The sequence below is a fragment of the Varroa destructor genome, unplaced genomic scaffold, assembly GCF_002443255.2.
Source record: "Varroa destructor unplaced genomic scaffold, Vdes_3.0 BEIS01000005.1, whole genome shotgun sequence".
Lineage (NCBI taxonomy): Eukaryota > Metazoa > Arthropoda > Arachnida > Mesostigmata > Varroidae > Varroa > Varroa destructor.
In genome coordinates, this window is record NW_019211458.1 from 14,721,921 (window position 1) to 14,747,440 (window position 25,520).

The following is a 25,520-nucleotide window of genomic DNA, read 5'->3' on the forward strand; positions in this document are numbered from 1 at the left end:
TCACCGTCCATTTCTAGAGAGGATCAACATATATTTTCGCAATATAAGCTTGGCAAAAACGAATCTTCCAAATTTATTGTCGCTGCTGTGCTGCGGTTGGTACGCATTTTGTTAATTTTAGTTCTATTTATAGTTACATATATATTAGATTCTCGGGTTTCTACTACACTTTTTGTTGACTTCAGAAGTTAATTCGAGGTCTAGTTCGATACTTATATCAGACGCGTTTCTGGCTGTTCTTAAACGGTATTTTAGATAAACTTACAGGTGGGGCGCTGCAAGCGTTCCGTACTCTGTCTTACCCAAGTTCTATTAACAAATGTATTAAGTGCGCGTATGGCCGGACCTGTCAGTCCTTCATTCTCCCTAATACGAACAGGATGACCGAGATCAATACACGCTACCTTAACTACACTTTTTGGCCGAAAGGCCACGTCACAAATAGGGAGCATCGCAGTAAAAAAGCTGATCGCCCGAGAATTAACACTCAATCATTTTTGAATTAGGTTAGAATAGATTTTACAGGTGCAAAAAGATCAAACGGTTTCCAATATGGTAGTTTATACTCGACACAGATCGAAGATGAATTTTGCTTTTAGCTATTGGCCGGCGTATCGCCGGCAACGTGTGTGCGACTAAGCGTCCTGCTGTCTGTACCCAGCAGTTAACCTAGACCTGTAGGGCCACTGAGACAGGTATTATGCTTTCGTGCAATAGTCCATAGTTAAAAAGCGACTTTCGAAGTATAGCATACGAACTTCTACTACTTAACTTTGAAAAAAAAGGTGCATTTTCTGTTATTTTTTTTTTGAAGTTCATGCAAGTAGAAAAGTAAAATCACTGGGAGTCATGAATGCTGGTCAGATAACGCTGTCAAAAAATTACTGGATTGTCTCGTGATTCTAACTTCTGGCAAAGCTTTGCCTGTTTATATAGTATCCTGACTGCGTTACATTTTGGACAGTCGATAATGACTTCGCAAGCACGCAAAAAGTAGTGTCCATATTTCTAAAGGTGACGTGTTTTTTTCAACATATTCTTAAGCGAAAGAGGATTGCGAGGCTTTTCAAGCAGCTAGTAGAAATAGATTTAGGGCCTTTCGATTTTTCCACGTTTACTAGGCCGGAGGCACCCGAGTGAACAACTCAGGTATTGCTGTTTTTCTTTCAAAGCTAGTAATACTCGTTCTTAATAATTCTTCACCTTGTCAAACCAAGCAACATACAAAAGCTCGAATATTTGAATGAAGTCATCGCCTATTTTTTGTATTTCATTTCAAATAAACAAGAGAGATTTGACCAACTTCATAATCAACATGTGCAAAAATTATCTACTTTTATGTCACATTAAGTTTACATGCCCAACGAGGCCTTTCCGCTCATTACATTATGCTCCTCTTGCTGTATTGAAAAGCTCTATCAGAATAAATCGGTGGTCCTAATAGTACAGTTAAATTGTACCAACACCTACACACGTTGTTTTTATCTACGAGACTACTAAATCGTGTATAAATACTCTGGTTTAATTCTTGCAAATGCGGATTTCTATGGGCAAATTAGAACACTGATTCAATTAAGTAAGCGCATCTAGTAATACAACAGCAGGCTAAATGAATACGGGTTAATACTTGGGCCTGCTGGATTCGATCATCGGGACGCGTAATCTCTTCGGACCTTGCGGACGAAGTATGAATCAATCACTTTCATCAAGTAAACGGTTTTTTTTACAATAAAATGTTCAAACATTGCAATTATATAATATAATATTTGCTTACCACGGTGATCTCTTTGAAGAGCGGTTCCGGACTGAGTCGCGTAAGATGCATTTTGGCTTTTTTCGAGCTTTTATAGGTATGATCAGCAAGCAATACGATCCTAGGTAATCGAAGCTTTACAGCCGCACTACGGAATCGTAGAATTCCCTCGTCTCCTCTAGATCTTACGGCAGCCGCTTGCCAAACGTGTGGTAACTGTACCGGTGTCTCTTCGTTATGGACCCGCCTAAATTACTTTGTAGTCTGTTGGATAACAGTGACAATATTTACGTGCATTGTACCGGTTGATATGTGTCCAACTCATCGATCCGTTGACACAGCTTACGCATTCAATTATGATTCAGTGTTATACATTTTCACATGTTCTCTACACGGAACTGAGCTCAGCGGCACTGTACACTATATCCGTAGGTACAAAAACAGTAGGACTTATAAAAATCACAAATCGTTGCATCCTGAACAAAATTTTCTTTCAGTTAAGGTATCCGTTCACTGTTACGCATCTATCGAACATTTACCAACTTATTTTTTTCCGCCCACTCGGAACGGGCTGGTAGCTCCTCAACGCTGTTTATGGTTATGAGTTTTATGGTAGGCTTTTTAAACGTTGTTTAGGTCCCATACCACATAAAGGTATCAAGAACGAACAACTAAGTAAAAGCAGATATTCCTTTTTCTATGAGCCATTCCCTATTCCCGCTGCTACTGATCTTTGTTTCGTGTAACGTCAATGACGCAAGACTGGAAAACGGGTTTGACACTAACGGTTTGATGTGTCTTGGATTCTGTCAGAGAGATCTCGTGAGACACCGTACCGAAGGAAACAGAAAAAGAAATCGCACTCGACCAAAGGCATAAAAGAAGCGTACGATGAAAAAGGTTACGGAAGGTAACACGCTAGAGGCGGCAGAAGCAAATCGATGTGCGTCGTAATTGAAAAAAGATCAACGATCAGTTACATTTACGGTGTTACGCGCTCTGGCTAGCTCGTTGGCCAATCCATGTAGATGTACATGATAAAAATAAGATAGATTAAAGGGGTAAGGAAAACAAAAGATTCGATACCTTCGCGTTCCTGCCACCCGCGTATTAACTTTCTTCTTGGCGAACTTCTGTATTTCTTTGCACCTGTTTTTCCTCCAAAATTCGGCAACAGACGTTTCCTAGAGCCTGTCAAGCTGTGAAAACAATCCCATTTATGCACTTCTCAAATGAAAAAATTCCGGTCACCGGTAAGGAAATGTACAGAGCAAACAGGATTGGGCTGGTTGCACTTCTTACCGCTAATTTGATTTTTTATCGTTGTTTGTTATTAGTTTTCCTTGTTCCTAATTACATTTCCGGCGTGTCGCTCTTGTTCTGCACGAACAGATTTAGGTTTAGGCTTGAACACAGTAGTCTACTGCAATTAGATCCGCTTCAAACTATTGTACAGATGCCAAAGGCTGGGTAATAGTATCTCCACCTCATATATTACCACCGTGTTGCTGCTGTTACTTTGGCTCTCGGTGATTCTCCTTGCTTGTCGATGATCTTCTGTCACAGCAATAGTACGATCTTCACAGTCGTCCTATCTTCTGGGGACGGCCAGTCTTCTTCATTCAGGGGTGATCCTTGTGCCGTGCTGTCACTATCTTTGAAGACAGCGATCCCGTCGAAGGCAAGCGTCGAGGATCCCAGCGGAACGGATCCGCTTTGTAACGATGCTGGAGCGAGATGCGAGATGCAAGACTCGAAATGGCACAAAATAGAATAGATGTGCGTTCACCGGGAAAGGAGTTCGAGGATCGAACAAGAGCTGCGAGCTATATTGGAAGATGCGGACGCAGGCTGCTATGGGCCAGGCGATAGCTACCGGTGGCAGCGGAGCGCAAAGCGCATAGTAACGCGTGAACAAAGCAGTGCGTTTTCCAACTGTATCCAGACAGCAAAGGACGCGCTGCTGCCGCGCTTACTAGGATGGTAGTCAGCCCGATGGTAGCGTCGACCGACCACCACTTTCGCCATTGGACGTCGCTTGGCTAATCGGGAGGTTCTCTTAGAGTCACGTGTTAGAACGGAGGAGAGCGTGCTAATTTTTGCTCTTACCCTTGCCAAAACAGTGGCCACAGGGGAGAGTGGAGAGAAGTGCAACTGGCACTTGCGATAATCGCCGATATTATACAGGATACATAAAAAGCACATATATATATAGCTAGACGGATGATCGTAAAGCAATAATGTATGGCGGAATGCGTTAGGTGTCAGGAACCGATCGTAATTAAAAGTAGTATCCTAGCTTTTTCCAGAAGCTAACCTGCAGAAAATTCAATTAGTAACAGGGTACCACTGCGATAGTGTATTGCACATTAACAAACACACACATACAAAAATAAAATCCGGCAAGTTTTCTGTTTTCGGGCTTCTGCTTTATGGAAAGTTCTATGACCCGAAGTGTAAGCTATAGGGAAATGACAGGGAACGTACGACATAAACTAAAGGAAAAGAGCCAGAATGCAGTAGATTATTGACACCAATATATCAGTTACTATATTATTAGATATATGGTACGTGCACGAGCTCATTGTTACACCAGATAAACTGTTGCAGATGGGTTCAAGCCAACTGATGATTGGTTGCATTTCCTTTTTGAAACCAAAGCGTCAGGTGGGTATACTGCGCGCACGTATTTACGAGGGTGATAAAAGATATCTGCCACAATTAATAAAATGATACCATACTAATCTCCTTCGCTGAGCTAACATAAACACTATTTCTTACTTAACTCATATTTCGCTTACTGGTGCACTCAGTCCATCCTCGTGATCGTATCTATTCCTATGTCAGATAGCTCTCTGTTTCCCCCATCGAAATCATGCATATTCTAGAATAATGTATGTATGGTATATATTTTATTTGTCTGGTGCGTACGACATCAACGTTATTCAAATCGTGTAGTTTAAGTTACTTTTACTTGCTGTTTGAATGGTCGACTTGAGTGGCCATTTATCGTTCGTGTTGTAAGTTCACGCATGATAGAAAAAACGCGCTATAAACGGGCTATAATCGAAATGAATAGCGGTTCGTTATCGCGTGACGGAGGGTCTTAACTCATCTGACTTGAGATCGTTCTAACGACTAGAACACCCGATGGGGAAGCAAGATTAGATATTTAAATCAGATGCGGATACAGTGGGAAATGCGAGAGGCTACATTTGACGAATGTGCGCATTGTTATTTTTATTCGGACCCTTTTTATACAGACGGTCCCCACGTATCGTCGATGATCGCGCAGCGTCACAAACGGTTGCGATCTAGTAGTTGAAATCCACTTTTTTTTTTATTTCCCCATTTCGCCTGCTTAGTCTGCTCACAGACAGACGACGGCTGGTTAAAGCAGCAGCGGCAGGCAACAAATCTAAGAGGCGTTCTCGGGTAAGGTCAGGACAAGCACAGTATGCCGGAGAGCAAACTAGAGGGCCGGTCTGTCCCACACGTAGAACAGAGAACGGCCTGAGCGTTCAAGGACATCCGGAAACAATACCACAACTGTGACGAAATAACTTACTTGAGAAAGAGAGGGATAATTTCATATATAATCCAAAAATAGCCAATGCTAGCTAAACATATCAGTTACTATTTCGCAGCTAACTGCGTAGGTACACCTAAATTCGATACTGTACCAGGAGCATATTATTTAAAGTAGCAATTATAACCATAGCAATAATATAATTATTATTGTTGACTACAAGAAGAATAAAATATCCATTGACAATCAAATATAATATAAATAAAATATATATAAATATATACATAAAATATAATACGAAAATAAAAACAATAAAATAATCATGACAACAAATAAGTGGTTGGGTTATGATAAACGCTCGTTGAACTTCACTCGTTTTGTTAGAAGACGTTTTTCGAACTTTCTACGGTACGTGTGTGAGATATTAGGAAGTACGTTAGGCAGTACCTTGGGCTTCTATGATTTTGTTACGCAGAAGAGGCTAGAAGCGGATCCCTTATATCTATCATTAGGACGTTTTTCTGCGACTTACATCTATTTTATTTAACTTTACATCATATTTTCGCCAAGATTTCGAGGAGAATACAGACATCATATATAAATAGTAGGTTCTAAGAACACGCAGCGCCTTGCTGGGCCGATCCATAAAATTATGTAGCCTTGAAGTATACTGTTGTTTTGAAGTGATCGGCTTGATGGATTTTCGTTTGGTTCGAGACGATTTCTCTGTCGCTCAAAAATCGATGTCACTTGCCTACGCAACTATAAATCAATGAGAACGGCAATACACAATGATATCTAATTTATTTAGCGCGGAGAATCCATTAGCCGATATTATTATCATCTGCGACAGTAGCAGTAACATAGGCACAGCACAACACGAAGTAACGAGCGACGTGACAAAGCATTCATATGGCAACTGGGGCCCTACTGAGAGAAGAGGGTAGCAAAATAGAATAGATAACCTTGAACTTCATGTGTTCACTTCAGACGGACATCAACCCGTGTTATCACCCATGTGACCCATTACTAGGCGATTGACGAACATGCACCGAGACGGTATATATGTGTATGGGTATATACATATATATACACACAGCCATATATATGTATATATATATAACTAAAGTTACAGTTGTTTCTGGAATCGTTTTAAAACACGTAAGTAAGCCTAGGTTGCTCTAGGCTATACAAATGATCTATATGTGTTCATGGACTTTCAGATGCAAAAGCCCTGAGGAAGACCGAAGCGGAGATTGTTGCCTCTCAATTCTAGTTCAGTGGTACAGATGCACTTCACAGGTTCATAGAACTAGTAGCAATAAGCAGCTGTGTTTGACAACTCGACTGGAGAAACCCGACAACAGTAGACGGAAAGTAGATTCTCCGCTGTTGCTTTCTTTCGGCAGAAGTTGACGCTGATGCGTATTAAGCCGTGGCTTTCCCGATCGTCTGAGTTTGCCGCCAACAAGCACCCTACATATAGAGATACTTCTTTTGAGGGGAGCAGCTTTCAATGGATAACCAACTTAGGCCATCAGGTAAACTACTTAGGCTGCACAAAGCTAAAGTCCAACAGTACCTTACTAGATTACACGAGATTGCACAAAGCGTTTGCGCCACTAGCGGCTTCCAAGGAAGAAAAAATTGCTGTAACCCCAAAAGTGCTGAGTATGGTTATTAAATAGTCGTAGCATGATGATAGATCGTTCTTAGCCCAATTTATGTTTAAGCAGGTAACCTAGGAAAAATACACTAAAGTAATATCTAATTATATCCATAAAAACATTTTGTTTTTATCAAATACATAGAAACAGAGGGCATACCGATCATAATCAGTAAAATCTATTGTGGTCGAGTCCTCTTTCCGTGTTATAGTAGGAGCTTGTGGACTCCATTTACATGTGACAATGCAAAGAATGGGTCTGGAACCAAATTCGATATGGGCAGAGTTATACACACTGATAGGTATTGTCAAAAAATCCGCAAATTATTTGTTAGGGTAACACGTATAGCCAAGGATACGAATGGCGTACAATTGGCGGTAGGTATCTCACATCCGACTTCAACTATATCGAAAGAATGATGTGGTAAGACAATCGATTCAAATAGACTTCTGCTTTAGTTCGAAATCTGATCCAGCAAAGGCACCGCTTACTCACTAGTCATTGTTGGCATTATGGTCGCTATCGGTACTTAACTTTTTTCCAAGTGTTGGGTCATAGTTGTCTCGAAAAACAGAGATACATTAATTTATGCAAAGTCTGTCAAATGTTATGGATCCCTGCTTTTTTTTTCTCATAATATGCTCCATTGGAGCCGCATAATATCGATTGACTTCTGCGTAACCCATTAGCAGTAATTACCAAAGCTTGACGAGATCACCGTGAAAGATTCTTTTTTTTTATAACGACCTACAATATGTGACCTAATACGCCATTCTACTCGTAAACATTTCTTACCAACTGAAGTATTAACAATATACTCGTGTTCTTATACTAGTTTTATCGGGGGCGTTATGGCTGCTGAAGTATCGGCGGAAAGCCTCTTTTTTTCCAGACGCGTCTGGAATTGTCTGATGAAACATGTGCAGTATTATAATGCTCTTACTAACACGTTTATTGAACACAGTCGCTGTTCTGACCATTCCTGTTGCCATAATTTTAAATAGTGGAGAAAACACAAGAAGGTTTAACGCTGCTTTTTTAGTAATCACTTTTCTGTTCTCTCTCCCAGATTCTTTTTTGCGCTAACTTATTTAGACCATTCTGGTCGTTGTATACGCTCTATACGTTGTATATATGAGCGACATAAGCGCAGACACACATTAACTGTGATGTTCACAATGCTGCTGAGAATGCTTGATGCTCTACCCAGTTTTTTTTTGGTCTTTTGGCATTTTTTCGTTTCACCTTTTCATTCTTCTTCAAATTCTTACTTTGTTCCACCTCTTTTTGTATGTTCAATAAAGTAATCCTTCATTATATATGATCATTTCTAATTTATTGATAATACAGGTATAATATATATATATATATATATATATATATATATATATATTATCTTGTTTTAAGGTATGGCAAATGCTTCAAGATATAAAAAATTACTGGGTATCTTAATCCAGAGATGTTATCAATTCAAATAGTTATTAAGTAGATGCATTTTGAATAAAAAATTCTCTAGATGCAACAAATAAATAATCAAGTTGACAATAGCAAAATAATGAAGCGATGTTCGGTCACCTACCGTTTTGTGCTTCTGAAATTGTACTTGTGTAGAATTATCCTCTAAATCAAAAGTTTTCACAACATTGTATACAGACACTTGATAATTTCCCTATATACGACATGGATGACCCTTGAAGTATTCCATTAATAAGTACAAGCATCCACGATTTTATACTTTCATACATCAACTACTGGCAATAATTTCTTGCTAATTCGGTTCGTTGCTGACCGTCCAGAGTAGCTTTGATGGTCGTGTTGACTAACCCGGTTTGCTGTTTTTTTTATCTCCGCTTCAGCCATACAAATCTTTATGGTTTTATGGTATACGATTTCCACGCGTCCAATGTAACAATGACCGCAAACCGTTGTCACGCGCTCGGCGGCGCGCTCCACAGAGAAGTGGTCAAAGATGCTTTACGCATAATATAAGCTTTGAAATAGATGCTATAATGAGCATAGCCTGAGAACTAATATAGCTCTATGACAGATTTTGTGCTAATTAATAACGATACCTTGCCTGACCGGATGAAACAGCATAAGATATATACTATAGGTCCTTCCTTCTATCTTCAAAAATGATGTTTTGCAATGAGGACAAGTGAATCCCCTCAAGTTAGCATCACACATGTAGTAGATCACTGCCAATATAATCCGCTTATGATATGATACATCATACGTTGCTCTAATAGCGTTTCAAGTGTGGATAGTAACAATTCTATTGTCTGAAACTAGATGTATAACCGATTGTATGCAGAACAGACATATCACTCAAGTATGACAGAAACCGTTGTTATAGTAATACAGTTCATAGTCAGATTATCTTACACAATTTACCTGTTAACATCGTAAGCGAATAATCGTGTCAGATTAACAACACTGCAACTAGAAATGAAATATAAAAACGAAAATCACAAATGAGTAGTACTCGGTGGAAATTTAAACTTAACTGGAAGCCATTAAATGTTTTATAGTATCAGTCGCCGACTTTATGAGTCGATGGTACACCCAACATGTTAAAGCGCTAAGATCCTATATTTGGTGTCTTTTATGGCAACTAACTGTTGCTTTTTTGCTGATTGATTAGGTCTACATTACAAAATCTTCGCATAGCTCATGCTCATTAGAGATTGTAGTATAAACAATGACTCGTGGTGTCTACCGTTTTGGTACAGTTCTATAATGGCTGTGTTACTGAATTGTCTCGAATATGTAATATATAAGGGTATCTATAATGTATTGATTTTATACAAATGTTTCCATTATAAGTAAGTCGCGGAAGTAAACACAATACCGTTTAAAAAACTGGCAAGGAATACCCTTTTACTAGGGACTAGAGTTAAAGGACTAAGCCCATCGAGTTTTCTTTAAAATTGGTTCTCGTAGGTCCCAATATTTAGGATGATACCTTGCACTGCATAACTGATGTACTGCACCTTCCAGGTAATTTTTGTCTCGTTTTGATAATAACTGAGCCTGTATATATCGCCCTACGCCCTAGGTTCTCACGAAAAATTCGATCGCAATAGTCGTGTCTGTCCTACAATGTTAGTTGGCGTAAGCTGCACTTATTGGGTCAATGTTCGACCCAATAAGATTTAATTAACTCTGCAGCTCAGGCCTGTTGACCATACGAAGTGTCTTAAATTTGCTGCATGAACCGATAAGCAGGTGCAATAGGATCGTAATTTTGTATGGAAATCATTTTCTCACTTGATGCGGTTTTTTACCTAAATAGGCCAGTGAACAAACAGAATTACCATCTATAGGCATGTAAAAGCCCTTTAGCCATTTATGAGAGACCACTTTATAGAGATAAAATGACATTATGATGCAGACCCTAGATAAGAGGTTTCATCGGACCATTTTTTTTAAAAACTTACATGTTAATAATTTTCCTTACAAAGTCATGTTAAAAGATTCTTCGCGGACGAAGCCGGATGAATTTAACTCAGACAATATGTGGTTCTAACGTCTATGCCGTTTGCAATTGCTCATTCGAGGCGCTAAATTACTGAAGAAGTTTGATGAACGTATACGTCTGAGCAAAGTACGAGTACGGTATCTACCTTGTTGACGAGATTTAACGTCGCTGGCAATGGTTTTGTCGGATTTCCCGACGATAGACTTAATAGGAGTAATCTGCAGTTATAAAAAATGCGTCTTTTGTTTTGAGCTTTTAAAGAAATAAAACAGCTGTAAAATTTAAAATATAATGGCTAGCATTTCTGTTTGCACTATTATCTTGACGTTATGCATGCTCGATAAACTTCTGCTATTTATCACACCTTGGATGTTACACATTAAGAACGGGTGACCATGTATACATACTTTTTTAATATTAGCGCTCATTGCTGTCCATTTGTAAGTACATTTAGCTGGAATGACCTTACAACTCGTAGGAAGACTTTTAGACAGTTTAATTTAGGACCGTACAAAACTGTTCTCAAGATTATTAAATATGAACATCCTAATGCCACTTTAAGGGCTGTCTAAAGCTGCCATTAGGGAAACAACAGCGCAGCTTTCTTGTTCTACGACTGACGGCTAAACTACCCATATCGTTGCGCCCAGTCCTCTAGACTCGATCGAGAAGTGTACAAACTTTCATTTATACAAAACAGAATAAGTGAGACTCAGAAATGAGAACTACAGTGTAGCGGTGCACGATTATTGGCCGTTTTACGCACACAAAATCAATCCGTTTCAATATGTTATACTGTAATTAGTAACAATTTTCCAATTAATTGTCCTGGCGAAAGACGACTTCGCAACTTTACATGTAGTAAGGTAACATTAAAACAATATCAACAATTGGTGTGTATTATTTTCATATTTATGTATGTTTGTTTCGCTGTGATATAGTACAAATGAGGCTCTTTTAGTCTCGTTACATTATAGTACAGCAGTATATGAACATGTACTATTATTATTTTGAAATATATTAGATATGTACATACAGATAAAATGTTACCTGTAGCTCCTACTAATTTGGTTATGGTCATCAGGAACGACACTGAGAGATCATGATGATTCGACTGCCATATAATATAGATCCACATAATACTAGACTGTAATTAAAATTAAAAAATCTAGAGAGAGATCACCTTGCATCTGATTTTCGCTGCTTCTTTTTTTTCATTCACAGTAATAAATTATATTTGGTCCTCTATAATATCATGAGATTATAAATGTAAACGAAGGAATAAAGTGCACCGAAACTCTAGGGAAGAACGCCTGGCTGACATTTCTAGCTTCACTGAAAAAATACATACAAAACAGCAGTGTTGTAATTTTCGGAATTCCAACGGTTACTCGTGGAAAGTGCATGAACAATATTTGCTGCAATTAAAAAAGACCCGTGACATACGTTCATTATATTCTCTTTACCGAAATTTCCATATTTAATAAAATAAACATCTGATATTTAAGAAACCGTCAAGTTCACAAGCATGACTTTTGATAAAGCACATGTATATAATATCTTCCACACCAGCTCATCTCAGTCAATTCGATGTTGGAAATGGACGCCTATTACTAATTGACAGGACCTATTGAATGAACAGGGGAACCTCCGAAAAGAAAATGCTCGGTGTATTTGGAAAAGCGAGTCTGAATACAGTTTTTTTTTTTTTTATCATTAAGTGTGCTTGTAAGTGGTTCCAGGACGCAGAGACAACCGTTTTAGGGCAGTTAATTTAACGGCGGGAAACACTAGGTTTAGTTTTTAGAAAACCTGTCATCTTGGTTGTAGTATAATATACCTTAAAGTATTTGTGCACCCGTTGTAAGGATAACTTAGACGGATGAGCCTGTGTAGGATTTTTTTTCGTACAAAAAATTTAGTTAGAAAGATAATTGTCTAACGAAAAATATTATAAAAAGTACCGTTAGAACTTGTTTTGACGTTACGCACTATCAACAAATTCGTTACGTAACAGTAATTATTAACTAGTAGTAGTTAGGCAATAAGTAGTTCCTAACGTGAATTCGTCGATAACTTAAAAAAGCATCGTAGATTAGGGATCTTACATATTTGCTAGAAAAGCCAACTTCAGGGTTTCTAGATAAAATAAGCCTCAATGAGATATGAACGAGGGTTTTTATTTTCAGCAGTTTTGAAATAAATAATTATAAGTAGTAGCTAGAAACGAAAATTAACGCGCATATCACTTAATCCATAAAATAAGTCTACAATCTAACTTCTACATGTGAGCCCTAGTTATCAGATTAGTAGAAACTCCAGATATATGTGTCGTATTGTGAAACATGTTGTTTTTGTGTTCATACCATTCTCTCTATAGGCAACTGGATATTTCTCGGATTTATAAGCTTCGTTTTTTTCTTACGAATCCGTGCATCACAATCGTACTTTGTCTCAGCTTCTACGGTGAACTCCATTGGATATCTTTCCTGACTCTACCCAGAACTTTTACCCCCATGCTTTTTTACTTAATACCTCATGAAATCCCTGTGGGCTCCAGTGTTTTGTATGCCTTACACCATAACTATTTTTTTTACCGAACCACACATATTTAGGTGTTTTCAGGTACAGATGCAGCATTTCATGCGAACGTTTATCAATAAAATTACTCATTAAAAACTGTAGAACTAAAATACTCTAACTCTTGTTTTTTCCATTTCTTGCGGCCAGTTCTGAGTAAGCCATTACGTGTCACATTTTAAATAATACAAATTTATCAAGTTTCGTAACATTTTTACAAACATGACATTTACACAAACTGTGTAATATTTTCATAAAATTATCTATCATTTCAAAAAGTGACTCGTCAGTTATCAGCGCATTGTATTTTCATCTTGGATAAGGAAATAGAAAAATTATATGTGACACAAATAATCGTTCTATTGACTGTATATTATTCTATAGCTTGAAAAATATACTGTATTATTTTTTTGAGGATTTTACCTATCCTACAATCATAGATACCGCATTGAATATAGGAACAAACAAACCACGTATACCTTTGTAATCCGCCTGCGACGCTTGTTCGATTAAATAATTCACTAAGACATTAAAAATCTGATCATTATCACTTAGCCATGTATGGTGTAGTAGTTGATTATTTTAACTATTGATTAAAACTCTTCGCTTACACAGTAAATATTGTCATTGTTTTTTGCCTCTAATTGTCTGATTTGGACCTTCAGTCTTCCCTAGAGTTTTCAATACCCCGTGCGGTAATAGCAAACGTTGCCTCACTTTCTGGCAAGCAAGGACTGTCGTAAATCTTACACACCCGAGATTCGCCCCGGCCTTTCTTCAGATAGAGCCGTGTCGTGGAAGCATGAGCCATTATATTGCCGCCTACTGGACGCCGAGGATCCTGCCCCCAAAAAGCAGAGTGAAGTGTTACAGCGTTATCTAACTGGTGGCCACAGTAGATAACACGTTATTTTTAAGTATTACAAAAGGTATATTAACTGGTATCGTTGTTTTACTTTTTCATTACTGCAGCCCACTCATCAAATGCAAGCTCTTTTTCTTTTAGGTGTGATAAGGATCCGATTTACAAGAGATAGAATGCATGAACAAAAGTAATAATAATAATTCTCAATCCAACACTTTAATTACTAAAGATTGCTAGGGATAAATAAAAAAGCAAGCCCACTAACGCGAATTCGAGTTCAGCTCGATTATTACGCCAATATTAACTTTCGTCAAAGTCGCCTATGTATTAAAAGCGACGCTGAGTCGCTATTTACCTATCTGTAAAAATATCTTGTTCATACCTGAAAAAGGCTGGCTCCATCAACCTGTGCCATCACCTGATTCGTAATCACTACAGCAACGCCATACTCATCCGCCAACCTGCCAAGTATTCTTAAGAATTTGGCTAAATGCGTCTGACGAGCACTTAACTCACTTCGGCCACAATATTCGGTTCGATATAGCGCCATTGCACTATCCACAATTAGAAGCGCATACCTATTATAGTCATAGATGAGAGAATATATTGAAAGAAAAATAACTTACATGAACAAAATAAAATGTATGCGTACTACTACAACTATGAATTTGCTATACGCTATGAATTTGAAAATTCGCTATACGCTACAACAGAAGCGACATGACTAATGATTTAATTGTTTAATATGCTAAAAATAATCTTCAGGAACATGATTTTTAATGAAGCATTATGCTGAGAGAATGTCGCTCGAAGGGAAATATTCTTCGTATATTGAGTAAAGAGCACTATAAATATATAACTTATAACAAAATAAACATTCATACCTGCTTTCGGACATCAGCGCACCAGCCTGCAATAACAGTTGAGTCTGATGATCCGTGTTATGCGCCTTCGCACAAGACACATGCTCCAGCACCTGCTTTGAATTAGTCAAAAATCTGTGTCAGTTTTCATTCGCTTTTTTTTTTTTATTTATCTATTACCTTTTGCTGAGATTGTACGTTTGTTTTATGTGCTTATATTTGCCAAAGAAGATAAACTGTTTTTCAAAAGTAAGTTATACATTTATTCCGAAACACGAAGATTATTAGAATTTAATTTATATTTATATTTGAACCTTATCACACTCAAGTCCGTATCGTTCGGCGACAGCAAGCAACCGTTCAGGACGGAACTCGCCCTCTGTGTAAATATACAGAGCCTTCCCTTCGGCTCCATTAGAATCAATCGGCAGCTGGCAGGTCACCGCCAACTGGTGGCACAACTGTGTTTTGCCTGTACGAAATTCGCCAAAAAGCTCGGTCACGCTTCCCGTTTCGATGCCGCCACCAAGAAGCTTATCCAATTCACTACTACCTGCATTGAAAATTATGACAAAACAAAGGTAAATGTCACACACAAAACTTTATGGTTTGCTCTTATTAGATATTCGTGCTGTATGTGAGAAATAGCATTTGGCAGTATTACATATCGATTAAACGCAAATGACAGCCAAATTTGCGTAAATTTTTTTTTCAAAGAAGGAGAACTGGCTTGAACCTTAACAACAGTTGGACGCACGCAAACAATATGGATGCCGTACACTTAACCTTTTTTTTTTTTATCTAAACAATTTAATCGACAATTGAGAAACACATGCCAAGAATCGGCGCGTTTTAAAAGAGAGTCATCAAATAACTCTCTAGTTGTAATATAGAATGGCTACTTGCCTGTTGTTATATAGATTATCTCAGCGCGTTGTCGATGAATTTCTGTAGCCGATGTAAAGCCCATTGGGACCATCTTTGCGGCCTCAATCATGAGTTTATCTGCTTTGGCCTCACTGATACCCTTAATCTGTGGAAGGTCAATAAATATGGATCTCGTTATCGTAATGTTTTTTAGACTACGAAAGAAGCTAAGGCCCTGGTATGTTTCATGGAGTAAATGTGCTAAACAGGTATCATAAGCATAAACATTTTGTAACTAGCTAACAAACAACTATACAGTGTACATACGGAGTCGCAAAAAGGAATGTGTTTGTTAATTATTTATTAAGAAATGATCTTAATATCATTATTACAATTGTAAACGGTGCCGTAGCTATTTATTTTCATACAATAGCTTTCAGCATATTGAAAATCTGCCTTTTCCTGACTAACATGAATGTTTTTTAGGTCGATAGTGATTTAATATTTCTTATAGATATTTCACAGGTGAGGAAGAAAATATAGTTTTGACAGAATATTATTATGATTTTATGAAAGCATATGTATGAATTGATAGATGTAGCTGTCTTCGGTTGCCCCTACTAGGCAGTTCCCGGCTCGTTGGTTGTCTTCCCTAATCTACATTTTCAAGCTATGTTACATTAAAATACAGTGAATGCGTTATTATCCCTGACGCCGTTAGCTGTCGCACAGAGGAAGGCAAACGGTTATAATTTTAGCGCAAAGTGAACGCTTTCTAATAGAAACATAGTCTCGAAACCTATGTAAAATAAGTACATTGCGCGTTTCCACAGTTCCATTATAGTGTTAGCCTGCAAACTCAATACAGCTTCAATATATCGCAGCGAACATATGTACTTGGTGTACTTTTTTTATCATCCCGCAACCTGATATGTTGACTGTCAGAGATAAATGTGTTGGGAGTTACCAGTTCCAGCAATACTAGCTTTTCATGCTAATAGTTACCAGTCAGAACGAATGTGTACAACCCACATAAGTGCAATATATAAATGTACAAGTGAGTGATTAACTTTGTCATTACGAATTTGATTTTAGACGTACTGCCAGAAGCATTTTCTTCGCGGCGAATGCTACTGCCGACACCGTGTGGAGTCCGGCATCGCGCAGCTTTTGCAAATCGCCTGCTGTTATGCCATTGCCTTCGAGTTGTTGAAGTTTCAAGACTTCGTCGTCTTCTTCGACGGCGGAAACTTCATCACGTTGCAGTGTGGAGCTGGGTGTGTCTTTTTCTTTCTGGCGACGACGATCTGCCACCGTAGACATCGTGAGCACACTGATTACACCTGAAGGTACGTCACTCAGCCAGTATTTTAATCACACATAGTCTAATCCACTTGCTAACTTCTGTTTGCCGCGAAGAATTTACAAAGGTCTAGGTCTAGTTCGCAAATTGAATTCCAGAACAAAATTCACATGCAATCAACAGGCAAGCTGTGATTTATTTCTTACCAAATAAATCTATAAGAACATTAAGAATAATACAGAACCTCAGGAAGGCATCCAACACCATCGAATTTCACTTAAATTCGATTAGCGGGCATGTTTTGGCGCGCTCAAAGAGAACGTTTTTTAGCCTTTCATATGAACATCTCACTGGGAGGCCTTTAGTCACCGGGCTGACGATAAATGAAATCATCCGAGTCGGTACGCAAGTGTCTAAGGGAGCATATACAATAAAATTTCTACTGACAAAGAATAAGTAGATCAGTATAAATATACCTTAATTGCGATATGCGTTGTCATTTTTATTGGTGTAGTATTTTGTCATAGTTATGTAGAGTAATAATATTAATAAACACAAAAAAATAACGGTAAACTGGATATCAAATTCATATGTTGTCTTCCTCAAGATTCTCTAGCTTTGCATGCAAGCACTTAGCAGAGAACTACGTAAATGAGCTAGCAAAGAATTGCGACGGTCTTATGGTAGGCCTGAAATTTTAGCATCTTTACAAAAGTTTCGTAAAGATATGTCGTATTTGAGATACTTGTAACATTTGCTCTCAGCTTTTCATAGCTATGAGAAGAATTAACTACGCAGATCAGTTGCTCTTCCCGTCTTTTAAAACGTTTGAGTGAAGTTAGACTTTCTCACACCGACCTAGATTTTGTACATTGTTCATAGAATTATTTGTGCTTCATGAGAAAATTGAGATTTAAGAACGACGAAGTAGAATGATCATCTTTGTTGAAGAAATGTCATACAATTTTTTTATAAATGCAAAATAGTTAAAAATATGGAGATGAGAAATATATGCTTTTAAAAGGCGTGATTAACATTTTTGTAGAAGTGGAGCTTTTTACGAAACGGCAAATGCCTCTTTGGAAATAGGACAGGCTTTTCTGAAAACAAAAAGGGTCTTCTTAGTATTTCAAATCATTTCTACGTATTACTTTAACAATGGTTCCCCTGTCGAGAAACACTTGCTAAAAAAAAGCAAATAATGCCAGAATAATTCCTTCTCATTAACGTATAAATTTAGGATTTGTCAGTATAACTGACAGACTATTCTTTCGTTTTTTTTTTACGGGACCGTGTAAACATTTTATTAGTTATTAGCATGAAGCTAGAATTCGGATGATTTGAAAACTGTAGTCTAACGATAAATGGAATTCACAGACCTTTAAAAATTCAAAAATTTGAGACGATAAAGAAAGGCAAATCTACATGGAACAAAAGTTATATGACACAAAACCTTTTTTGACCCATGCTTCTAGAAGGCGAAGATCATAAGACTACTTGCATTTTTTAAAAGTGCAATTAGGTGCTATTTTTTGTAAAAAAAAAATTTGAAAAGATGGAGCAGAATATGGTCATTGAGTAATTTATTTTATAGCTATTCGAAAGTTAGTAGAACAATAAAAAATAACCACTTTAGAAGCCTCACCCAATATTGTTGGGGCTATACAAAGCGTTGGATTTCGAGAATAAACACTAATGTTGATACGATACCACTGTGTCGTCACTGTTCACACAAAATTCAATTTTTGTATATGAGAATATTTGGACAATCTAAAGCCCGGCCTTTCATTCTCCAGTAAAACTTCATAAAGGCCTATGTTCACAATGTTTGAACTAGCGAGTATAGCATATAAAGCCTTGTTACTTTCAACTATATCGATTCTCTGGAAGTCAGATTTCATCCTGAAACATCCTGAAGTCTTTTCGCGCGACATCATTAATTCCCTGTATGGCTTCATCTTTGTGTGAGGTTACCGCGCCACGGACATTTCTGAACATCAGTAAATCATTGTCAGCCGTCTCTGAAGCCTTATGACAGAGGAGTCTTTGGGAAGTTCACTGGTCGGAAAATGGCCGCGGGTATCCTCAACAATTACAAAAATAAGTTGTTTGTCGCATAGTCTTGTACGTCTTAAATCTTTCCTAAATATAACAATACAATAAATAGTAGAGTAATGATTTACAGCGATTTTAAAATGGCCCTGGTTTTCGGTAGTAGGATGTTCTCTTTGCAGCCCTATTCGTAAACGGTTTACCCTGGCATTTCATGCATTTTTCGACACGGAAGGTACCGTCCATTGCATGCGATCGTCCATTGCTAATAACCTTTTTCTTACCTACTATTAATGCTTAAATGTATCTAGAGTTAAATGAGAATACTTGCCGATTTTGTTTGTTGGCAAACATTGTTAAAAAAATTTCTTCCATGGGTTTATTTACAATCATATGCAGTACAAACTGTATAGTATTATCATGCTTTAGAAAAGCGAAAAAGCAAAAACCACGTAGACCATCTTGGGTATTGTTGTTGTTTTTGTTGTTGTTGTTGTTAGCTGGTAAAGCAATTATAGTATCATACCGACGACTAATCTGAGGTGGCGCCTGGCCTGCGTTTTGTGCAGGGCGGGCTCTTTATTTTATCGCCTTTTGGCGCTGACAGTCTTTTCGGTTATGTAGGTGTGTAGAAGTGTTTTCGAGTCTGTATTCCTTGTTCAACTGTCCAGGTATATGGGTCGTCAATTTCTCGCCAACCGATTAATCTCTTCTCTATTGTTTGTCGAACATCTGCCGTCGTGCGTCGAAGTAAGCCAATGCAAAGTTGCCGACGGCGGCCCGTAGCCGTTCGTACTTGGCCCACTGGACCGGTTTGTTTGTTTTTGTTTCGCAGGCGGCTGTACCGGCTCGAAGCATCTTTTGCATTTTTGTGTCTGTAATTGCAATGGTTTTTTCTGTTATTACTGTCAAATCTATTTTTGATGTACATACTCTTCTAAATGTATCCTGTGTATGTCTTCCAGCGTTCGCCATCTCTTTGTTTTATTAATACTAATAATTATGGTACTAAAAGTAGTATTACCATAAGATGTGATTATAATAATAGTACCGTATATTACTATAAACGATCTATTATTCTTTTCTTTCCTTGCTGTATTGTTACCGGTACACGTTAGGTTGCTGTGTGTGCGTCTGTATGTATGTATGTATGTATGTATGTGTATTTGTGCAGAACTCGTTATGTTTATATTGCTAGTCTATTATCGCACTATGTACTGTTGTTGTTGTTGTTGTCGTCGTTGTAATTTGTTTTTAGTGTTAATTTTTCTGCTGTTGGGCGCGTAGCCTCTGTTCGTTTTGCAACTTATTATATAATAAATGACGTTATTATATGTCGAATTCGTAGACAGTGGTAGAGGTTGTAATAGTAGCAGTCATAAATAGCATTTCGAAAAGCAATAATAATACAATAAGATGAATATAATCCCATATTTCGGCCTTTGCAAGAACGTGAATCACTGCAAAATGTATCTCTTTATGTATGTATGCTCGCCTTAATATTATTCTCTAGTTTGCATTTATGCGCTCATTCATTTTACTTGCGCTGGCCAGCGTCTTTCTGCTTATATCAACTCGGCTTATTGTGTTTACAATTTGTTTGTTCGTGATCAATGTTCATAGTTTCATTGTTTATTTCGTCGTTATACGATCGTCTGCTCCAGTCGTCGTTCAGCGTCTGCCAAAACCGTGTCTGCTATTTTGTTTTTATTTGTGCATTGTTATTGTTTGGTTGTTTTGTTTGTCTATCGTATGAGTAATAACTAGGCGCAGTGCTGCATAATATGAGTCACTGTCTATGGACGCGGGCCTTGCCCCCCGTTCGATCCATAGCAGGTCTTGTTGATTCAAGATTCTTGTTGGTATCAGTTATCTCTCCTCTCTCAAATTTCCTTTTAACTCCGTCTTACGACATTTTAGTTGAACTAAATATTAGAGGCATAGATTCTCTACATTAACGATATATTCTCTTGCTTAATTTGTCCATAGTTATCAACATTATCGTCATGTCATTGTATCTATCGTCGTGTCTTCTGCTCACACAATTTAATCATTCTGTCTTGTCAAAAGTAGACCAGCAACGCTTGGGGCTGGTTGCCCCGTGTATCGTACGCGAGCTCTGTCGGTCAGTCATCATTATTTGTAGTAATAATCTCTTTATATATTTGCCATTAATATCTCTGAACTCTTTTTCTTGCCGTTACTTCCTCGTCTAGTTCTGGTCAACTACCGCTGCAGATGTACGCTTCTTATCATCTTTGCTCTGTGTAGCCGTCATCTAGTTTCCTTTTACAGTGGTTCTCCATGTATGTGTGTGTGTGTATATGTTTGCTTGTCTGAGTATACTTGTAGCAAGAAACCGCCTGCTTCGGTCGGGCAGGCACAGGGTTACGCCGAGGTATCCCGCACTGGTCCAGATCGATGCATATTTGTGCCAAAGTTTGCAATATAAGATGCCGCTGCTTAAACATGCTCATTGACACGTATAAAAGCATACTCTTTCCTTTGTTAAAATCGACTCGTTAATGAGCATATCATGAATCGGAATGTTACTTGTCATAATTAAGCTGGTAGTGGCGGTTTGATGGTTAGTGGAAATGGTATCCGAACCGGGACGCGGAGCGCACGGAATGTCCGAGGTGTCAACAATGAACAAAAGGACGACTGCCCTGGGCGGCAACTTGGGCTACAAGATTGGCGAGTACGAGGCACAAAACTCGAGGATCACATCGTTGGTTGTCAGGTTCGGTGGGCAAATAAACGATGAGAAGGTGCGCTTTAGCGGTCTACATAAAAGGAGATCTCCCACGTTTAGGATGTATATATAATAATACACATTCATATTGTCAGCCCGGAGCGGGAGTCAAGTAGCCCGCATTTGCGCTTGTCAGAGCCTAGATTTGCACTGACAGCGACCCTTCTGTCGGTGCTTTTACTCTGCCCTGGTATTTATCTAACTTGACCCTCGGTCAACTCGCCCTCAACGTATGTGTGTGTGTGTGTTTTTTTTTTTTTTTTTATAAAGTCAGATGTGCCACACGTCGTCGCCCATTGGGGCCTCGGTCCTCAAGCGGTCCCCGCAAACAAGAACTAGTCTAAGAAACTCACAACCTCTTGCCTTCCGTTGCGTGGGCGGTCTCTGCTCCGTTCACTCGTCGCTCCTGCTCACCCTTGCAAGTCAAATATTCATTTGTCAAAATTATCAACTGTCATCAACGAGTCTGCTAGGTAGTAATGTAGGATTAGCTACTGGGAGTGCATAGCCCCGGCTGGGTTAACAAATCACCAGGCACACGCCGCTCGCCTTTTTCAGGTAGACGGTTCCCAATCAACGGCCCCGTTCATCCTTTCTGGGTTAATATTGTTAGGGCACAAGAAAGGGTGCCGTCAACACGTTCAAAATCGATTTTTATTTATCGACCGGATGGATGTTGCGACGCTACAAAGTCGTGGCAACGAGCGATCGATCAAGTCCCGCATGTTCTATACAACGTTTTAACGGGACACGTCGTTTTTGGGGCGTGTGGATAGGTGGAGCGTTGGTGCCACCCTCCGATATTGACCAATGCCAACCATCATATTACTGATGTGGCTAGCTGGCAGAATGTATGCGTCAGTAACAATGCCGCCAGACGGCGAACCGCCTAAACCCAAAAAAAGTCCAAGTCCTTCAAACCATATATATAGTAAGCATTTGTGTCTTGGAGATCCTGTGTCCAGGCGGCCCGTTGGACATCATCGATTGGGTGATTATTTGTGAGTCGACCAGTCTTGGCCTCATCTAGTTTTGTTAGTCATTTCTCGTAATATTATTTTAACTTTCACAGCAGTTTCTCATCTCAAGTTCGTATTTGCTTTCTCACGTATTCATTTTGTCTCGCTTGGGCTTTGTCTCGGTATATTTTGCTCTTCTTTTAGACGCTTTTAGCTTTTGTTCCGCTCGCACAAGCGCAGCGTCTTTTAAATAGTGCAAAGTCCGAACAGCACGATCTTATATATCCTTTTATGCGTCTTTTCCGTCATATACTCCACAGTCGGCAGTCGGCACTCGTACAAGCTTACGTCACTTGGGTTTAATAGAGTCGTATCAAATATTCTGCCATATATATATATCAAGGTATATGTAGGTTGCAAGAACGGCTTTCAAGTTAAACCAGCTGTTTCTTTCTCATATTTGCGTAAGTCTTTTCATGGGTTTCAGCACTAACAGCTGCCTCGCCTGAAAACTTCATCTAGGCCAGCGGTTGAATGAGACGAATTCATCACTGAATTTTTAGATTAAAACCACTGGGTCAGTCTGCAAATAGACATATATCGACATCATGTATGCATCATGTGTTTGATTGTGTTGTGTACGGGTTTTTGTATGTGTCTATGAAACTTTCTTTTTTATCTACCTTATATATATATATATATATATATATATATTTATGTAAGATTGCTATGGAGTTGTGTAATGGCTTGTTGGCTTTGTTGTTGGTGTTTGATTACTCTGATTGGAAAGAAGAGTGAGTGCAGCTGCACAGACGATCATTTGTCTTCTTTGTTGGATTGATAATTTACTTGTTATTATTATTACTATCTGGGGTGGTTTTGCACACAATAAGGCTCCTGATATAATCATAGGGTTGTTTAATTCCATTTGGGGATAGTCGTCCTTGTTAGCGACTGAAAAATCAATCTTTTGGGGGAATAGAACCAGCTGAAATTATGCTTTCTAAAGAACTCAAAACTCCAGCTTATTTGTGGATAGGACGTTGGAGCTCGGCGGCCAACATTTATGTCATTATGAGAAAATGATATAAAAAAAAAGAGTTCTGCTTTTCATTTTGAATGTGCGGGCTTTTGTTACGCAATACCGTTTTGGGACGTCGGACGGATGTGGGTGGAGGCGTCTCTATCTTCCTACTCGTTGACCTGGTTTGGTCTCCTTCGTATACAAAGCTGTATCGTTGCTCTAGGCATAGGCCGGTCCCTACTGGCAATGGCAACATACAGCTGTTTCGGGTAGATTTAAGATTAAAAAGAATTATGGAACGGTAAACGTCGAAAAATAACGATTCTGAATTGACTACATGTTCCCTAACAGCAAGCAAGCAAGCAAGCAACGTTATGCGGAAAAGGAACGATGCGTTAACAACGAACCTAACCTATAATATCGCTTTATATTTATGCCCCCAAATGAAGATATGAAAAAAAATTCATGTCAATGAATATATTATCCTGGGACCTCCCAGCATTGTGACATGTAGTAAACTTATTTGCCTAACTAACTCATGTTCTTCCTGGATTACAATATAACGTTCCGCATATTCATTATAATCTAGCGACATAACTGTAATGATATATAACGAAAAAATGTCACATTATAATTATTTCTCCTTTATATATATTCTTCATCTTTTTCTCAGGATGTCGAACTAACAAGAGTACTATACAAATCGTTTATGAGGCATATAAACAGGTGCGGGTATACGCTGGGTACCTAGTTTGATGCTGATTCCCTTGAAGTGTTTAAATAGATGTCAAATAAATAGATAAATACATATTTATCTATGTCCTTACGTCTATCATTATTGTTATTATCGTCATCATCATCATCTCTATAGAGTAGTATTTTTTTAGAGAATTGTAAAACATGTTGATGTAAAAAACGACAACACGGCTAGCGATGGTGTTGTTGCAGGCTAGGAAATAAGTGACGACGATATTTATGGAATTTATGTTGCCCAGACAATAGAGTAACTGGAGGAAATGTGTGTGGTGGAACAACGCAACTAATCAACATTCATAGTTAGCAATAGTGGTAGTATCACTGATTAAGGAACAATTAAGTGGGTCAACAATAACATCTAAAGCGAAGTTGACCTTAACAATATTGCGGGACAAAACAATCCCCGGGGGTGCTGTCTCCAGTACGTATAGTGCCATAGCACTGTACGGATCGGTTGGACTCGCCAATCTCAGCAACTACGGAGCTTGGCAATTTCTGCATGTAAATGAAACATAACTGGGCCATTATCTAGCATGATACACAAGTCGTATTGAATTGATCTGTAATAACAAATAATTCATAGTAACTGTTTTGTTGCTAGCACTGGCCAGTCATCGTACGCTTTCATTGTCGTACCGTTTATATTGCAATAGGTATGTATTTTGCATAAAATAGGTAGGCGGTGTAAAAAGTAAGCGGATTGGCTGCCTGTTATCGACCGTGCGTCGAACGGCCCTCTATTATGTATGAGACTTTTCTGCTCGACGCCTGAACCACACGGGCAAATCGGAGTCATCTACATACTGCTTTAACCCGATTAGCTCAAGAGCTCTTTGTTAGCTTTTGAAGCCTTTTTTTTTTGTAAAAGTCTTGAATTAGCTAAACTAATAGCGTCGAAGGCGATGATAATTTAGCAGGTGACTTTTGATGTTAAGTTAGATAGGATGATACAGGAATCAATTTAGATTTCTTACCGTGGGAATAGTTGTCTAGAATAATGGATGACCGACGAGAATAAACATTTTTGGTAATAGAATTATTAGAAAAAAAAATTTAAAAAAATATA

At 38.4% G+C, this 25,520-nt stretch overlaps 2 protein-coding genes and 1 long non-coding RNA gene across 24 annotated transcripts in view; 1 reads left to right on the top strand and 2 right to left on the bottom strand.

The window, feature by feature from the left end:
- LOC111250671 (ATP-dependent translocase ABCB1-like) overlaps window positions 1-8,763 on the bottom strand; it is a 32,271-nt gene extending 23,508 nt beyond the window's left edge. For 2 of the 7 annotated variants that reach the window (XM_022806243.2, XM_022806242.2), the window contains exon 1: window positions 1,775-3,784. In XM_022806243.2, the coding sequence (XP_022661978.1) occupies window positions 1,775-1,825 (51 nt within the window). In that variant the 5' untranslated portion in view covers window positions 1,826-3,784. Of the gene's footprint in view, window positions 1-1,774; window positions 3,790-8,528 lie in introns of those variants that run through there. The other 5 variants (XM_022806241.2, XM_022806245.2, XM_086991579.1 and 2 more) reach the window with 5 other exon arrangements.
- Window positions 8,764-12,589: 3,826 nt separating this feature from the next.
- On the bottom strand, window positions 12,590-17,268 carry spn-A (RAD51 recombinase homolog spn-A). 7 transcript variants are annotated; one of them, XM_086991590.1, is made up of 7 exons: window positions 17,153-17,268; window positions 16,707-16,948; window positions 15,645-15,771; window positions 15,053-15,291; window positions 14,760-14,854; window positions 14,258-14,453; window positions 12,590-13,851 (listed from the first exon to the last, which is right to left on the bottom strand). In XM_086991590.1, exons 2-7 carry the CDS (start codon window positions 16,926-16,928, stop codon window positions 13,672-13,674), a joined length of 1,059 nt encoding a protein of 352 aa, XP_086847716.1. In that variant the 5' UTR covers window positions 16,929-16,948; window positions 17,153-17,268; the 3' UTR covers window positions 12,590-13,671. The 7 variants fall into 7 exon arrangements, with proteins under 7 accessions (XP_086847716.1, XP_022662770.1, XP_086847717.1 ...); XM_022807035.2 differs by having other exon boundaries at window positions 14,258-14,336; window positions 14,760-14,851; window positions 17,115-17,250; XM_086991591.1 differs by having other exon boundaries at window positions 14,258-14,336; window positions 17,115-17,250.
- A 2,072-nt stretch (window positions 17,269-19,340) lies between these two features.
- LOC111250973 (uncharacterized) overlaps window positions 19,341-25,520 on the top strand; it is an 81,291-nt gene continuing 75,111 nt past the window's right edge. For 8 of the 10 annotated variants that reach the window (XR_015329370.1, XR_015329371.1, XR_015329363.1 and 5 more), the window contains exon 1: window positions 19,341-21,085. This is a non-coding gene — a long non-coding RNA (uncharacterized LOC111250973). The remainder of the gene's footprint in view (window positions 21,086-25,520) is intronic. The other 2 variants (XR_015329372.1, XR_015329373.1) reach the window with 2 other exon arrangements.

Bases quoted from the DNA above. Each gene is read 5' to 3' on its own strand.
- spn-A (XM_086991587.1), bottom strand. From the start codon at position 17,175: ATGGTGTTGGATGCCTTCCTGAGGTTCTGTATTATTCTTAATGTTCTT. The intron at 15,772-16,706 runs GTACGTCTAAAA...GACCTTCCACAG, and splicing joins CGAAGAAAATGCTTCTGGCA to ATTAAGGGTATCAGTGAGGC. The intron at 13,852-14,257 runs GTATGAACAAGA...TTTTGGGGGCAG, and splicing joins ATGGAGCCAGCCTTTTTCAG to GATCCTCGGCGTCCAGTAGG.